The following is an 18,100-nucleotide window of genomic DNA, read 5'->3' as shown; positions in this document are numbered from 1 at the left end:
AATGCTTTTAACGGAAAACTTTTCCGTTAAAAGCATTTCCGGAAAATCATGCCAGTGTAGAAGTAGCCTATGTCTCTGAATATGGATATAGCTGTTTGAGATGTTATGTAGCCAGGTTGGGAAGTGTTGGCTTGTGTCTCAACGTGCTGTATTGGCTATCAGAGATTTAGGAGACATCCTTGTGATTTCACTCACACCAGTTTGACGGTGGTGTAGTGCTCCTGACATTACAGCAGTTTCTTCTGATTTGAACTTAAGTGAGATGAGAATCAGGCCAGTAATAGGGATGTAAAATCCCATTTGATTGGTTAACTGGTTAAACTTGATGTTCAACCAGTTACCTGATTATGGCTGGGAGTGGGGGTCTGCTGCAGCCTGGCTGGCTGGAGAGCCCCCCAGGCCTGCCATGGACAGGGGTTGCTTTGGCCAGACTGGACACCCCTATCCACTGCGGACCCTACAAGACTGGAGCAGCCCACTCCCCACAGTGGCCAGGCAGCTGCTCCAACCCCCACCGGCTTGCCAGTTAACTAGTTAACCTTTCGTGTCCCTAGCTGGTAATACGTACAGAACTGTGTTTGGATACAACATTGATTTAGACAGTCCTTATGCTTGTACATCAAATGCAAGCTTGAGCAAAATTCTGTTCAGTTATGCCTTAACAACTCGGTGCACGTCAGGAAGGTTGCCAAGCTGGAACTGAGAGCAGAACTTGGGCCGTTAACCATACGTTTTTCTCAAGGATTTTATTTTTCATATCAAGTTTTCTTTTCACCAGTAAAGAAGAAAATCCTGTTAGAATCTTGAATCTACTGTTGTAGATTGTGTCTGCCTCTGGCTGCATGGGGAGTCTGATTGGCACACGACGCCTCTAACTTTTTTCTTTCCTTTGCAGATCTTAAGAATGTTCACCGACTTCCTGTCGTTTATGGTCCTCTTCAATTTCATTATCCCAGTCTCCATGTATGTTACCGTAGAAATGCAAAAATTCTTGGGCTCCTTCTTTATTGCTTGGGATAAAGAGATGTATGATGAAGAAATAAGGGAAGGAGCACTGGTGAATACCTCGGACCTCAATGAAGAACTCGGTCAGGTGAGAACATGCTTCCCTTTCTGGGCAATATCTCAAATAAAAAATTGTTGTAACTTTTCCTCAGACTCAAACATCTGTAGTTATCTCCCTCCTGAAGAACTTGTGGGCCAGATCTTCATCTGTGCTGGAGTATATTTTTATCTGAGGTGAAGGTGCCCGAATCAACCCTTTTGCTACATTTGTCTAGCACTCCTTCCCTGTGTCTCACTTGAAGATTATTTGGGCCATGGTGCTACTTAGAACAGTTTTATGTCTCCTTTTGGCTACATCTACATTACAGCCAGTATCCAGGCATGGAGATCGATCCACTGGCAGTTGATTTAGAGGGTCTGTTTAAGATCTACCAAGTCAATCACAGATTTCTCTCTAGTCAGCTTTGTTATTCTATCCCAGATGAGAAGAATAAAGGAAGTTGATGGGAGAGTTTCTCCTGTCGCCCCTCCTCCCCAGGGTGTAGAACCTGTGATAACTCAACTTTAAGGTATGTTGACTCCAGCTGCATTATTTACATAGCTGGAGTTGCGCAGCTTAAGTCGACTTTCTGCTGTCATGTCGATGTAGCCCTAGTTTCAGCTGGCTGCCTTTTATGTCCAGAGGCTGTTCTAGCAGCCAGGAATTATTGGAGCATAGAAGCATATTGGCTCTGCCCTCCATGCCATCAGTGGCTATAAGGTAGAGTGGCTTCACCTTCTTTTCTGCTTTGAAAGGAAACACTGATCACTGATTGCTGCTTGGGGAGGCAGTTTGCATTGTTTATTTTGCTTTGTTTCTGATTGGTAGGAAGCTCTGATGCAGAATTTGTATCAATTTATATTTTTATACAATAATACCACCAAAGAGAAGGGGATTATGTATTCACCATCCTAGCCACATCTGCATGCTTAGGGAAATACTTCCATATCCCAAACCGAGAGGCATAAAAGCTCTGGATTCGGATAGAGGATTCATGGCCGGGGTTCTCAACCAGGGCTATGTATAGGAGTACGCAGAGGTTTTCCAGGAGGTAATCAGCTCATCTAAATATTTGCCAAATTTTACCACAGAATACATCAAAAACACTAGTGAAGTCAGTGCAAACTAAAATTTCATACTGCCAATGACTTGTTTATACTGGTCTATATACTATACACCAAAATGTAAGTGCAATCTTTATGGCTTATCATTTATAATTTCTCATTTATAACTATACAGTAAAAAATGAGAAAGTAGCAGTTTTTTCAGTGATAGTGAGCTATGACACTGGTGCATTTTTATGTCTGATTTTGCAAGTTGTTTTTAAGTAAGGTGAAACTTGGGATACACAGACTCCTGAAAGGAATACAGTAGTCTGGAAAGGCTAAGCGCCACCCCTTTTGTACAGTTATAGGGAGACTGTTACAAGTGATTTACTCATGCTGTCTTGACACTGAACCAAACTTTTTAATGAGAACATCTGAAGTCGAAGTTAAAACCCTTCCTCTGTACATTAATTAAAACAAAGAGAAGTCACAGTTGGCTGCGGGGTAGGACAGAGAGAGAGAAAGGGGGAGGAGGAGGATGGCCTAATTGCTGTCTTTGTGCCAGCACTGCAGCCTTCAGCATCTCTGAAAAATAATTAAAGTCGTTGCTGCAGTAGTTAATCATTCTCCCATATTAAGAACCTTTATCTGCAAAAAGTCTCAGAGGGACATACGTGTTAGACTGCAACTTTAAAAACAATTAGCAGTCCTGTGGCACCTTACGAGACTAACGAATATATCGCGAGCTTTCATGGGCAAAACCCATTTCATCAGATGAGTATGAAGTGGGCTTTACCCGCAAAAGCACATGGTATATTTTTTAGGCTCTAAGGTGCCACAGGACTGCTCATTGTCTTTTTCTCCAAGGTACTGGTGTTCCTGTCAACATATAACTACAACTATTTTTGGTGGTACAGATTGTACCTCTCTTAACCAGGACTCTCTGATCCAGCAACATTTATAGTCTGGCAGGACTGCAGATGTTCCTGGACCACAGAGCCCAGGCATAGGGAGGTCTGGCCACGGGGAAGGGAGGAGGCACAGCAGGGAGTTCTGGCCCCCGCTGCTGGGCTATAGCTGGGGGCCAGCAGCAGCCGCACAGCTTGGGAGCTCCAGCCCCGGCCATGCAGCTCTGACCGCAGCAGCGGCCAGGGAACTCCAGCCCGGAGAGCCATGGCCGGCCAGGCAGCAGTGGTACAGCCCTAGCCAGTTCCGGGAGGGAAGGGATAGGCATCCCATGAGGGAAGGGACCTCACTGGTCTGGCAAATCTCCTCATTCTTCAGGACCTGTCATGTCCAGAGGGTACCAGACCAGGGAGATCCAACCTGTAATTTAGGTTTGGATTTCTATTATTTGCATCTGAAAATCAGATGAGGTTATAAATTGCACCTACAATAGTATCCTGCAGTTTGTTGCCACATAGAAGAATGTGTCAAAACCAAACTCAATAATTTGTCAAATTTGTTTGCTTTCATTGAATTAAAAATTGTAAATTCTCGGTAACCTTCCTTGATGCGGGTTGGTGAGGAAAGTGCGAATCTGCTAATCTCTCCTTCACTGCATTCATTTAATATGCACCTGTGTTCTGCTATTTTCTCTACTCTGCTGGGACTCAGGTAGCTGATGTTTTACTCTGTTCAATCACAACAACACAATGCCAGCGATAGTGGCACAACCACCTTTTGTTCCTGTAAAGAAAATGTTTAATTTGAAACAACTGTTAGCTAATTTAATTGCATTGTCAACATAAACCCGCCTAGAGCAAACAAATAGCTTTGTACTGTTAGCGCTGATTAAACAACTGCTGTTCATTTTAAAACAGTTTACTTTCCACAGTGTTATACTCTGTGTTTCTTTGTTACAATCTTCCCACCTGGGACAGTGAAAGACAAGTCAATTTTTATTTTCCTGTACATATAATCCTTCTTGTTTCTATGTTGTCAGTATCTCCACATTTGAGTTCAGGCATTGTAGAGGAATGTTTTTGTTTAAAAGCAAGTGTTCAAAATGGAATCTCTTTTCTTTGTTGGAAACTTTGAACGGAAACTTTTTGTATTCACCTGTAGGTTCAAGCAAAAAACTTTTTTTTTCAATCTAAATTTTGGGATTGTATATGTTGCTATAGTTGATTCAGTGCTAAGTATATCACCCTCTGAGAAAGACTAGTTGGAGAAATGGGGAGGCTTGACGGGTGTAATCAAGGGCCGTAAGATTGGTTCTCGGAAGGTTTTAAAAAACTAGGCAGGGCAAATGTGTAATGAGTGCAAAGCAGAGGCGCTGATCTGGGAATGGGTGTAATATTGACTTTTCTTTGTGTTAACATACCTGACTGTAAACTTGGGAAGTCCAAGTTAAGCAAGTGCCAGAGATTCTCTCCTGGATCATGTTTGGCTAATTAAGTTGCCAATTATTCTCCTTTTTTCAGTGCTGCCTCAGCTTTCTTTTCAACAGCAATAGCCGGGAATGTAGTGAAGAATAAGTACAGCAGTGACTTCTCTTTCTTTTAGGTGGAGTATGTGTTCACAGACAAAACTGGAACCCTTACAGAAAACAGCATGAAGTTCATTGAGTGCTGCATAGATGGACACAAGTACAGAGGCGGAATTTCAGAGGTTGATGGGTTGTCTCACACGGACGGGCCCCTGAAATATTATGGGAAAGCAGAGAAGGTAGAACTGGGCTTTGGTAACTTTTATATTTCCATTGACTGCTCCAGTTGTCTGAATTAACAATTGCAAGAGATAGGTGCGAGTGTGAAAATGCAGGCACAGGTTTTAAGCACCCCTAAGTTTGGCCATGTTCAGAACCCACATATGGGTTCAGCCCCTCAGAGGCACTGAGTTCTTCTGTCCAGTGTCTTTCATCCCCAAGTTCCGTAGGGGGTGAATTAGGGATGTTAAATTTGTGTATTTGTGTAAATGTGTAATCATTCAAATTTTCAGCAGTTAACACGTTTACGTGCAGGGGAGGGGGGAAAATAGGAGCAGCGCGGGAGAGGCAGGTGGCTCATGCCCATATTCAGGAATCAATCACACCTATTTGTCTAAAAAAGTCCGCACAAAAAAGAGTGGTAGAAGAAATTGCTGTTCAGCTGCTTTGCTAACATGGCATCACAGCTAGAAGCACTGCACACATTGCAATAAAATCAATGATTGGCCCAGAGTGCTGCTTTTCGTCTCTGCCTTGTTTGGTCTCCCATTTACCCCTGCATCCTGCTGAAATAATGGCAGCATAAATTAATGGTTACATCTGAACAGAGCTCCTTTCTGATTTGGGGGGCCATTAGAGACACCAGGCCACTTTTTGCAAGAGTAGGGTTTGCGTCAACCTCCTTGGCTTAGTTTCCCATCCTGTCAGCTGTTGTGGCGTTTGGTTGCTTCTCTACCTCTTGGTGGTGTATGCAGGTACATATTTAAAATGCTGGGGGATAAAGATACAGTGTAAATGAAGTTCCCATTTAAGGGTGAGATTTTTCAAAGGTGGATAACAGAGCTAGGATTTAGGTGAATATTTCAGCCTAAAATGTTGGTACTTCTGGTCAAATCCCAGTAGCGATGATTTAGCAGCTTATCTAGAATAGTTATATTTGTTAATCACTGAAAATTAACCCTGTCTACTATCCCAGGCAGGGAAAGAGGCTGGTAACTAACTCATTTCCTGGTTTTTTTACTCTAATTAGTGTCGAGAAGAGCTATTCCTGCGTGCTTTGTGTCTGTGCCATACGGTTCAAATCAAAGAAGGAGACAACGTAGATGGATTGATAGTAAACTCGGGACCCAAATGTACCTATATCTCCTCTTCTCCAGATGAAATAGCTTTGGTAAAAGGCGCCAAAAAGTAAGGGCGTTGCCGCTGCTGTTTTTTCTTACTCTTGTAACTGTGTGCTGTTGAGCGGGACTTAATGGCACCTTGAAGTTTCCTTGGCAGTTTTTTCATAAAAAAATGCTCATGGCCTGTAATTGACGAGAACAGTGGAGGGTAGAAAGCGCAAGCAGAAGATCTTTAGTCTGGTTCAGAGTCCACTGGAGTCATCGGGAGCCTATCAGTGGTTGGAATGGGTTTTGTACTTCAGTGGCTTTTGGCCCATTGCAGAGTTGTGCCTTAATCGATATTTTGATCTTTACAGCACAACTTCACAATAAACAAAGTCTTAGAGATTCATAGCTTGCACACATCACGGTGTATTTTGGGACTTCTCTTACATAGCATCGTGTCCCAAGGTGCCTAATTAAACAGAGCCATACTCTATCCAAGTTCCCTTGGAAATTGGTGGGTTCTGTACATTGTAGAAGAAGCAGTCCCTGAATAGTACATCTGTATCAAAACAAAATTACTTTCTGTACAGTGGCAAAAAACTCTTAAGGAAACAACGCAGCCTCTGTGAAGACCACCATTGGTAGCCTTTTCTGATGTACTTGTATTCGCTGATTGTAATTATTTGAAGGCATACTAGCACACCAGATAGATTTCATTTTTGCCATAAATGTAACACAGTATACACGTGTTAGTTCACATGGCCTATAGAAACCTCAGTTTTCTTGGATATGATCAACTTCTCTTTAAGAGTCTCAGAGGGGTAGTCATGTTAGTCTGTAACTTTAAAAACAATGAGTAGTCCTCTGGCACCTTAGAGACTAACAAATAAATAGGATCATGAGCTCTTGTGGATAAAACCCACTTCATCAGATGAGTTGGAATGGAAATAACAGAATTCAAGGTATACATAATAGCAAAAGCAGTTACCTGTTAATTGCAGGGCCCATATTAATGAAGCTAATTAAGTAGGGTGGATGTGACCCATTCATAGCTTTTGATTTCAAAAATGGCGACCGGCTGGGAAGATGCAAATCAAGCGCGGGATATTTAAATCCCGGGCTTGATTTGCAACTTGGAATGCCTATGTTAGCCTCCCTAGTTTGAACTAGGGGGCTAGTGTAGACATACCCTAAGGTGCCACAGGACGACTTGTTTCTCTTTAAGAGTGTAGACCTGCGATGGGCAACCTAGGCTAGTGAGTGGGCTGCATGAGTGGCCCTCCTCCATCTTAATGGGTCACAAGATTGTTATAACTGAGACGGTCTCCCGGGATAGGGTAGTTTTCTAACTGCTCTTGTGTACCTAGAATTTTTGGGATGTGCCGATTGAAATGTAGCAGCGCTTTCATGCAGAAGGAGCACACAGCTTTTGCACTGTTGTGTGCAGTCAGCAAGCACCACACTTGACATGTCTTTTATTTATGTGCATGCCACTTGAGCAATACCAGAAAGGAAAAAAAACCCTATGTGGTTGGAAACCAGCGGAATCTGGCAACTCTGCGTGTGGGCAAGAGTAAACAAAATGTCTTGTGGGCCATTTATGTTCCAATGGGCCATTTATGTTCCACGGGCCACAAGTGGTCCACCACAGGTGTAGATATAGGACAATGCAGAGAATAGCCTGGCAAGCTATTGAAGTCCATGGACTGGATGCTGTGGCCCATGTCATATTTCAGAGTATGAAAATGAGAATGTTACAAATGTAAATTACGCGACAGTGCTTTCAATGTCCTTCTGTCCTCTTGTTTGTTGACAGGTATGGTTTCACTTTTCTAGGACTTGAAGATGATTACATGAAAGTCCAAAACCAGAAGAATGAAATTGAAAAGTAAGTGCAACTGCACTATGTTGGGGAATTGTGCCTTGCTAACTGAACACACTCTGTCAAGTGCCAGCTTGCACATGGTTTTGATTAAATTCAGGAAAAGTGGCAAATGCTGCATAATTGAAATGGCACAACAGGCCATGTCAGACTGCTGGTCCATAGGAAAGCCGATCCAGTTACGGAGCCCCAGCATCAAAGAGTTGGCTGAAAGATCAAATCAGTTGCAGCTTTTGCTATAATAGCAAATCAATCAACACCTAAAACAAGGTCCTCTGATCATAGCCAGCACCACAATTTGAAACCTGGAAATTCTCTTGGGTCTGTGGATTGTTGATAACACCCTAGATGGTAAATGCATTAGGGCAGATGCTACTATAAGCCTCAACCACAGCAAGTTGAACTTCTGCATAAACCTGCTGCAAACCCAGCTCCTTCTTTGATTAAAAATAATTCAGCCTTATCCTGCAGCAACTGCTCATGTAAAACCTAAGGTGGGGTGGGCAAATACTGAAACATGGGCTGGATCTGGTCTGCCAGCGTTAGACCATGGTGACTCCCTGCTGCTATATTTACTTGTGCCTCTGCAGGTACAGGCTATCACAGCTCCTGTTGGTCTTGGATCACTGCTCCCTACCAATGGGAGCTGCAGGAAGCAATGTCCTGGTCCATACCACTTCCTGCTGCTCCCATTGGCCGGGAACGGTGATCTGTGGCCAACAGGAACTACAGTCACTGGTACCTGCAGAGGTGCAGGCAGCTATAGCCGTGGCATCCCGCCCGGCCTAACCCTGGCGAACCGTCGCTCTTTTATTGCCCACTCCTGCCCTAAGTGATGTGTTCCACTTGAACGATAGATTAACTAATCTGGCTCCCTCCTCCCCGGCACCTTGTCTTATTAGCAAGTTTCATTTCAAACTTCTCTTTCTTCTGAATTCCTCCTATGAAGGGAGGAAGCAAACTTGCTATTCCCCTGTTTCTTACACTGTGTTCCACGGAGAACTCACAGGTGTGCTGCAGCCGTTTGAAAAAAAACCCAAAAAAACGGCCACAAGAGCTGCTGAGACGCAGCGGGTGGTGCGAAGAGGTGAGCGAGTGGTGATGCGGCTGGAAAGGAGGCGGGGCTGCCCGCGTTCCTCACGTGCTTCTGCACCCAGCTTGCAACCACCTGGGAAAGCTCCGCACCTCGGTTGCACCTCTTGCCAGAGGGGAGGAGCATTGCAGGGCCAGCTCTGATTGGCTGTCTCTGCTGCTGCTCTGAGGATGCTGCCTGCCAGGGGAGAGAACTGCCCTAAAGCTGCCACTCCGACCGGGTCTTTGCACCGCTGTCTTTAGCCCTCACTTGTTACCCAGGACAGCTGAGGGTGGCCAGCACCTTCCACCCTCTTGCAGAGACAAGGCCCTTCCCTTCAGTATTCTGTGTCAAAAATAACAGAGGCAGGGGCTAGGACTATTGAAGGACAAAACATTAAGCAGTAAGGGACCCACTATGAATTGGGGGGCAGGGTAAGACCCTCAGTGCCCCTAATGCTGGCATGGATGCTATGGCTGCTGTCAGTCAGCTGCTTGACATTAACCCATGGTTGATAAGGAATTGAATTCATAATTTCCACCAATATGAGTAAACGGAGTAAATTACATTTCCCTATCAAAAAGACAGAAGTCTAGAAGGCTACATAGTACGCGCATATTGTTGTTGTCTGTAAAAGTGTCATCCGTAGTTCAAGGGGCAAGCTTTTTTATTTTTCTCAACAAAAAATCCTTGGTGTTCCTCATTAAAAAAAAATTATTGTTTGGTGTTCCTCGGTCTTAAAAAGTTTAAGAAACACTGTGCTATTCGCTGCTTTTGGTGTTCAGCCAACCCGTTAGGTGGCTTGCCTTGATTGACAGCTAGGTGTTCCAGTCAGGACCTTCCCCTTCTGACCTGTCAGCTGACTCAGGAAGGTCCTAACTAGCTTCTCCCACTTACAGCCAAGCTGGTACTGTGTGGTTGCCAGTCACATCTCTCATTTGGGGCCAGGGCCCCAGCCATGCATGATGGGATGTTCCAAGCACACATCTCTTGCTTGTTCACCTCGGCCATGCACCAAGGGAATGGCCCCCAACCAGCTGCTACAGGGAGTCGCCATACTCTGGGAATGCATGTGGAGCAGCCTTTTTAAGTTTGAAAGTGTTTTAAACCAAGCATGACTCCATGGGTGGTGCGTGAAGGTAGGGCTGTGGGGAGACAAGCATCCAGCCCCTCCCCTTTTGCCCAGACCCCGCCCCCACAGGAGCCAAGCTGCCCCCCTCCCCAGCCCCATGGGGAGGTAGGTCGGCGAGCTGCCCTAGCTTCCTCCTCCCACCAGCATCAGAGCATAGGGAGGGAGGAGGGCGTGCAGCCCCAGCCTTCCTGCCCTAGAGCATGGGGAAGGCGGGTGCTCGGGGGCAGCAACACTTTCACCCCTAATATGCCTCCAGTAGGCATTCTGGAGGCAGAAAATGGGTGGACCCAAGCTGGCAATTTGGGAAGGCAATGCCTTCCCCCGCCTAGCAGACCAGCCACCCCTTAAAGAGAAGACAAAAATGAAAATAGCACGTCGTCCATGTGCATTTCTTTCCGCAAACTTTAGCTCAGCTCTGCCTTCAGTGAAATGCTCCAGGAGTTGTGTTACGCTCTGTCTAATCACCTGGCTCTTAGTGATGGTAATGAGTGTTATTCGTATCTGGCACCTGTTACTTATAGTCTGGTATAGAGGGAGTTTGCAGTTCAATTTTAGTATGTTCTTGTGGCTTACAACTTTCTTGCCAATGCCATTTTAAGACTTTTTTTACAGCTTTCTAAATTCTTTTTTTTTTTTTTTTTTTTTTTTAAGGTACCAGCTTCTTCATATATTAAACTTTGATCCTGTCCGCCGTCGGATGAGTGTCATTGTGAAAACCAGTACAGGTATTATTAAAACAATGGACACCGCTGTGTATAAAATATTTTTCAAATGTGACTGTATTTACCCTTTTTCTGAGAACATATTAGAGACTTCCCATTACAGACCAGAAATTACATTTTCTGGGCCTTAGCTACACCTATAATATTCACTCGCATGTCCCCTGAAAATCTCTCATTTCCACATGCAAATCTGGTAACTGCATGTACTTTTCATTTATTTGTACATATACCCACTGCACTCAGCAGGGCCAACAGTCACCGGGGGGGGCAAAGTGTGGGGGGCCACAGCTCCACACCCCCAGAAGGGGTGGGACTTGAAGCAGATTGGGCGGGGCTGGGACAGCCAGTCCTCTGGGCCATCCGGAGCACAGTGCTGGAAGTATTTAGAATGATTCTGTAAAATAAACTGATGTAATTGCATATTTTTCTAATGAGATGGGGGTGCAGGATTTAGGCAGGAGGTGCGGTGGAAGAGGGTGTGAGGGTCCAAGGTCTGGGTGGGAGGCAGGGTGCAGAGGAGAGGTCTGGATGGGAAGTAGGGTTCAGGAGCAGGCTGGGGATAGGGTGTCTGGCCAGGGGGAGACAGGTGCAGGAGCAAGGGAAAATGCAGGAGCAGGCTGGAGGTTGGGTGTCTGGACTGGGGGGAAGTGGCAGGAACAGGCTGGGGGAAGGATTTCTGACCAGAGGGAAGGGCAAAAGCAGGCTGGGGGTACATGTCTGGCCATAGGGGAAGATGTGGGAGCGAGCTGGGGGGTAGGGTGTTTGGCCTGGGGGAGGATGCAGAAGCAGGGTAGGGGTATGGGGTCTCTATAGGGGGGTGGCACTTACTTGATTTTGCACCCTGTGCCACACGCTCCCAGATACTACCTCATGCTACTCCCATTGGCTGGATTCTGGCCAATGGGAGCAGTGGGGAAATCCTTCAGGCAGGGGCTTTCTCTCTCTCCCCTCCTTCCCCCACAGCGGGAAGCTGGCACTGGTGCTCTAACCTGCTGGAGGGGTAAGGGGAGGGGCTGAGCTCAAGCCGTGGACTACCTGGAAGTGGTCCGTGGACCGCAGTTTAAGAACCACTGATCCAGGTTTACAGCACATTGAAGACTTGAAATCTTGCGACAGGTTTTGAATCCGCCAATCTTATTTTTAACTCTGTTTCAGGAAAGTTCCTCCTGTTCTGTAAAGGAGCAGACTCGTCAGTTTTTCCGCGTGTGCAACAAGAGGAAATACAGCAAACTAAAGTGCACGTAGAACGCAATGCACTGGTGAGTGTGTTCACAAAGCCAGGGTTGGTCTCATTGGAAGGGAAAATGTGAGCATCAGTTCTTTTGTTTTGATGTCCATGTCTGGCTTGTTTTCTTTTTCAGTCTTCCTGGCTTCCAACTTTATTTAACTTCTCATCTACTTACATGGTCCTGATTCCTGTAGTATCTAAGCATCTCCCATGGAGTTAAAAATAGCAATAACAATCTCTCTCTTTTCCTTTTCTAGCCTGGTAGAGAAGTCCTTGAATCAGTTAATAGTTTTGAGCGGGTGATGTTTTGAGAAGCATTTATCTAAATTGAGCGATGTTAAGAAAATATATTTATAACGAATCAGCTCAGGCTAGTGTTTGTTCTTATCTCACCTGGTTGGGCCTCCTTTTTTTACACTGCAGTGTATTTTAAATCAGCTACATTTTCCAGTTCTGTATATCTTGCGACCTTTTCACGACTAAAGATGCTCTGTTCACAGCTTAAAATACCTATTGTAATGTTTCATGGCCCAGGTTTTCCATGCATGGAGATTCATATATAAACAAAGTCCTTCAGACGTATAATCACCTCTAATATTGGACCCAGTCTTTCCAGGCACTGAATAAAAGAGAAAGTAAAAATTCTAAGGTAGGGGCTGTTTAAAAGGTGTTTTTTAGTACATTTGTCCACTTCTCTGTTTCAAGGATGGCTATCGGACTCTTTGTGTGGCCTTCAAAGAACTAACTCCCGAGGATTATAACAAAATCGATAACCAGCTGAGTGAAGCAAGAATGGCTCTGCAGGACAGAGAAGAAAAGATGGCCAGGATTTTTGATGACATAGAGAAAGACATGCATTTGATTGGGGCAACTGCTGTTGAAGACAGGTAAGAGGGTTACAGATAAGCAGGTGAAACGTGAATGCTCTGTTTAGAACTGCATAGTCTGTATCTCCCTCCGTCTGAAGTTACCCAGAACGTAATTGCCTAGGGGAGGGTGGCTCAATGGCCAGAGTGAGATCATAGAGCAGCAGTCTGTGTCGTGACATAATCCACCCCGGTGCTATTGAAGCCTTGCGCTGATCCTAAGAAGACAGAATGTCTAAAGCAGTTATTGTATGGCACATACCACAACGAATTGCCTGCTTGCTAACAATATACTGGTTTAAACAACAAGTACGTGAGTGTTTTAATAAATCTGCATTTTCAGGAAAGCATTCAGTAGAGCGCCCCTAATTTATGGACCACAATTACACAAGTTCAGGTGCATTTGAACGGGTACATGAGGCTGTTATTTATTTTTCACTCTGATTTCTATGGCTTTAGTCAAAGAGATGGGCACAGTGACTGAATGTAGGCCGAGGAGCTGCTGTGTTCTAATTCTGGCTTTCACGCCAAATCCCTGTGGATACGCCCACGCAGCATACAAGCCCTCGAGGCAGTGCATCTCAGAGTCTGAGATTGCAGAGTGGGGCTTGGGCTGTGGTGCTAAAAATAGCTGTGCAGACATTCGGGCTTGGTGGACTCTGAACACTTCCCCCCCTACCCCCGGCTCTGAGACTCACTGCCTGTTTTTTGGGTGGGAGGGGGAGCGGGTAGTGGTTGTCATATAGATGCAACTTCTATGGCAGGGATGGGGAACCTTTTTTGGGTTGGGGACTGCTGACATACAAAAATGAGAAGCACACAACCCCTTCCTCATTCCCCCCCCCCCCCGATATAAAAAACAGACACTCCATTCCCCACACTCCCCTTGAATACTGGGCGGGGGGAGGGGCAGAGCCTAGGCTAGTACATTTTGTGGGTCCCCAGGCTCTGGGATGGGGCCAAAATGAGGAGGGGGCTGCTTGGAAGCAAGCTTGGGATGTAGGGTCTGGGCGGGAGGTGGGGTGCAGGAGTGGGTTAGGGTGGGAGAGCTGGGTAGGAGGTAGGGTGCAGGAGCAGAGTGGGGGTGTGGGGTTGGGTGGGAGGTAGGGTGCAGTAGTGGGCTGGGGTGAAGGGTCTGGACAGCAAGGGGTAGGAGCTGGCCGAGGTTGTGGGGTCTGGGTGAGGGGGGGGTTCTTATGTAACCCACACACCTAAATGCTGTAGGGGCTTCTGTATTAAGCTCCAGAAATCCCAGGTTCAAATCCATCCAGTGGCAGTTACACGTACCTTGTGCAGCACCCCAGAGATGCACATGGCTTTGTGTCCCCCGTTGCTCCCAGGCACCAATCCTGCTGCTCCCATTGCCTGCGATTATGGACAATCGGAGCGGCAGGGGGAAGCCTCCAGGCAGGTCTTTGCTGCACAGCCATTTCCTAGCCTGAGAGGAGAGCGCCAGCGCTGGCTCGGATCCAGGCAAACCGGGGGCTGGATTTGGCCCCAGGCCGTAGATTTCCCACCCCTGCTCTGTGATGTAAAACAAACAATTGAACATTTCTCCCTCATCTTTCCCAAAAGAGAAATGAGGAGAGCTGTCAGCCTAAGGCGCTTGTGTGGATTAAATGGTTAATGTTGGCTAAAATAAATAGGATTAATTAAGTGCACAGTGTTGATATTGGACCCATTCCTGAATCCCGTCCTCAGACTAACCACCCCTCAGGCTTTATCTGACCCTCTGCCACGAAACTCCCATCTCCTTTGCTACCGGAATGTGTTCAGTGCTGCAATAGGGCTTCTTTCAGTTTACTCTTCATCTGAAAGCTGCTTTGCTGTGTGGGTGTTTATTCAGCCATGTGCAAAATGTGATACTGAGCAGTGGGGGTAGTATCGTATCCTGGCGAAGTCCTAGGCTGGTTTTAGCTAGAGATGTCACGGTTGGGAAATCAGTCGTTCTTTGGCAAACAATGTGTGGGTTTATTTCAGGGATGGGGAACCTTTTTAGGCTTGGGGGCTGCTGACCCACAGAAAAATCATTGGGGTGCCGCACAGGTGAGAAGCAAATAAACACCCCCCCCCCCCACACACACACACACACAAACCCTCACTGACGTGGCCCACAACTGAGAAGGAGAAAGACACTCCCCACATTCCCTGTGCACACCAGAGCCTGGGGGGAGGGGGGGCAGGCTAGTAGATTCTCTGTGGTCCAGCCCTGTGATGGGGGAGCTCCCCAAGCTTGGGGGGGAGCCCTGCGCCTTGGGGGCCAGATCCAGGCAAGCCAGGGGCCCATCTCTGGCCCCCCAGGCCTTAATTTCCCCACCCCTGGTTTATTCATTTTCTTTGTAAGCAATCTGTAAGTCACACTTGTGTGGTGTGGCGCGGCGCTTTGTCCCCCCCTAGTGGCTAGTTCGAGTCTGTAGGTGCTGCCTGTAGGTTCTTTATCTGAGGCCGTAAGTGCTGATGGTTTTTAGATCTAGCCTCCACAGGCTCACGTATATGGTTCATTCTCCATTAATTCTGAGGAGGAATGGGTTTTTTAAGGTGAACAAGATGGCTAATGTATTGCCTCCCTGTACAGACTTCAGGAACACGTTGCTGAAACCATCGAGGCCTTGCAAGCAGCAGGCATGAAGGTTTGGGTGCTTACTGGGGACAAGATGGAAACTGCAAAATCCACCTGCTATGCCTCCCGGCTCTTCCAGACAAACACGGAACTACTGGAGCTGACCACAAAAACCATGGGGGACGGCGAAAGGAAAGAGGATCGGTTGCACGAGTTATTGCTAGAGTATCACAAAAAGCTGCTGCAGGATTTTCCAAAAAATAGGGGACACCTTAAAAGGTGAGAGAGAGCACGTGGGTAGTTTGTGTCTAGAGAGCTGTGTCAAAGCAGAGGCTTAGCATGAATGGAGGTAATTCAGCATTAATTCCCCCATTCTGTGGTCTCAAGGGAAGAGCTCTGGATTTCATGGGCGCTGCTTGTGAGGAGTGAGTGTGCCTCCCCCCACGCACACCCCTGAATCCCATTGTAGGATTGGAGCCTCTCTGCCTCTAAACAGCCCCCTGCTTTTCCTCTTTTTCAAACCTAATTTTGCAGGACTTGTGCCTGTCCTGTTTCCCTTTTAATTCTGAGCCATTTCAGTGGCGCGCATGCACATGCTCACAGCCAGACCTGGTTTTGTTGATACCTTTGTGGCTCAGATCACACAGAAATGACGAAACTGACTTCCTAGAAATGTAAGGCTTGAGACTGTCACGTTGTCTCTCTCTGCTTATATTTTAGGAGCTGGACAGTGAGTCAAGAATATGGACTGATTGTAGATGGATCGACGCTGTCGCTAATATTTAATTCTGCCCAGGATTCCATTTCCAGTAACTACAGAAGCATTTTCCTACAGATTTGCCTGAAATGTACAGCAGTTCTATGCTGTCGCATGGCTCCTTTGCAGAAAGCACAGGTAGGTGCTGTACAGGGCCTTCCTTACCCATATGCAGTTGCGTAGGGCACCTGAAAATTTTGGGCACCACTGGGTCTTAATGTCCACACACCTGGCTCTTTTTATCCCTGTTCTGTGGCCTTTCCTTCCTCCGGAGAGGGTCTAGTTAACTTAAAAGTGAACAAGCCTGCCAGTCCTATTAGCAGAACATGGAACCTGTAAAAGAGCCATTTAAATGGTAATGAAGCCATTTAAAAGGCATTTGTCAACTAGGGATGCAAAACGCTAAATGGTTAACCAGCTACCTGGTAAGCATTAGCTTTATCAGTACGTTTACTGGGGAACCAGGCTGGCAGGAGCAGCCTCCCTCCCCCTGCCTTCCCCCCCGCCCACAGTGGCCCAGCCAGCAGAACCCTGGCCATGGTTGGATAGCAGGGCTGGAGCAGCCCCTGCTGCCCACGGCCGGAGGCTAAATGATTAAACAAATCGTTTATTTGGTTAAATTATTTTAAATGGATTTTACATCCCTGTTGCCAACCCCAGGTATATACTATCATGTTCTGAATTTGCTGTGTTAGTCCACAGAACCTGAGTTTAAAATTTGCTTTAAAAATATTTCATTAGTGCAGGGGTGTCCAAACTTTTTTCAAAGAGGGACAGATTTGATGAAGTGAACATGCGTGAGGGCCGACCATTTTGCCTGACATTCTTTGAACCATTAAAATTAAATGCAAATTAACTATTTTATGCAAAGTTTATTGCAAATGGCACACTTTTCATTTCGTCACATGGATGACAAATCTAAACAGGTGTTAAATCACTCTGCCTTTCATATCTGAAGGCCAGATGAAAAAAAAATCCAGGAAGCTGAAATATATGTCAGGAACATTGTAAAGTACATTACATATTATTGGTAATAAAAGTTGTCTGTCAACTTTTAAGTTCAAAAAATATGAACAGGAAAGTATACATGTTGTGTCCAAATATATTTATAACTGATTTAGACCAACTGACATTAACTGAGATTTTACAATGTATTCATCTCAATACATATGGATTCGTTGGGGGCCATAAAAGATAGATATTGCCAAATTACCTGTGGGGCCGTATTAAACCGGAACACGGGCCACAATTGGCCCGCGGGCCGGACTTTGGACATGCCTGCATTAGTGTGTTGCTGAAGATTTTAAAATCACATCTCTAAAAAATTGCCCCCCCCCCCCCCCGCCCCCCTGCCGGCTACCATGAGGCATAGGGGCACCAGGTTAATAGCACTAAAAAAAGGGGCCTCAAATCCTAAGGACAGCGCTGGTGCTATAAAATAGACTGATGGGCTGGTTTCGTTGGCTGCAGCAGCTACATGCTGTGTCGTGTTACTTGCAGTACACTCCAGTAGTTAAAAGTAACACACCAGTTTGGATCATAACTCAAATCACCAGAATCCATATTTAGCTGCTATATACAGTGATCTCATTTTTCAGAGGTGATGAATACATGATGGAAGGGCTGTAAGTCAGTGTAGAGCTGAAGCATCTGTCTTCTGATCCCTAAGAAGAGACATTTCTTTGGAACGTGTATTGTCTAGATGCAGAGGGTTTCCACAGGAAGCAAGGCTAAGTGGTTGCTCTGCATGTGAGAACACCCTAGGCCAGGTCTACATGAATTGTGTAGCTGGAGTCGATGTATCTTGCATTGATTTTCTGGGGCAGTGGGACGTCAAAGGGAGAAACTCTCCTGTCAACTTCCCTTACTCCTCGCAACTGCAAAAAGTTCAGGAGTTAACGGTTGGGGGGACCTTCAGCATTCTATTTAGCAGGTCCTTACCAGACCAGATAAATCGAATGCCAGAAGATCGATCTCTGGAGCGTTGATCTTGCCGGAAGTGTAGATGTGCCCTTAGAGGAAAGCTGGCTTGCG

The 18,100-nt window shown here is 46.0% G+C and overlaps 1 protein-coding gene across 6 annotated transcripts in view; it reads left to right on the top strand.

Annotated features, from left to right (window-relative positions):
* Positions 1 to 18,100, top strand: part of ATP11C (ATPase phospholipid transporting 11C (ATP11C blood group)) — a 144,841-nt gene that overhangs the window by 90,401 nt on the left and 36,340 nt on the right. For all 6 annotated transcript variants that reach the window (XM_075941066.1, XM_075941062.1, XM_075941061.1 and 3 more), the window contains 9 exons: positions 896 to 1,093; positions 4,600 to 4,761; positions 5,772 to 5,929; positions 7,664 to 7,735; positions 10,585 to 10,658; positions 11,811 to 11,914; positions 12,589 to 12,770; positions 15,325 to 15,588; positions 16,030 to 16,204. In XM_075941066.1, coding sequence (XP_075797181.1) covers positions 896 to 1,093; positions 4,600 to 4,761; positions 5,772 to 5,929; positions 7,664 to 7,735; positions 10,585 to 10,658; positions 11,811 to 11,914; positions 12,589 to 12,770; positions 15,325 to 15,588; positions 16,030 to 16,204 — 1,389 coding nt within the window. The remainder of the gene's footprint in view (positions 1 to 895; positions 1,094 to 4,599; positions 4,762 to 5,771; positions 5,930 to 7,663; positions 7,736 to 10,584; positions 10,659 to 11,810; positions 11,915 to 12,588; positions 12,771 to 15,324; positions 15,589 to 16,029; positions 16,205 to 18,100) is intronic.

Source organism: Pelodiscus sinensis, chromosome 13 (genome assembly GCF_049634645.1).
Source record: "Pelodiscus sinensis isolate JC-2024 chromosome 13, ASM4963464v1, whole genome shotgun sequence".
In the NCBI taxonomy this organism is placed as follows: domain Eukaryota; kingdom Metazoa; phylum Chordata; order Testudines; family Trionychidae; genus Pelodiscus; species Pelodiscus sinensis.
This window is presented reverse-complemented; position numbering and strand designations above follow the sequence as displayed.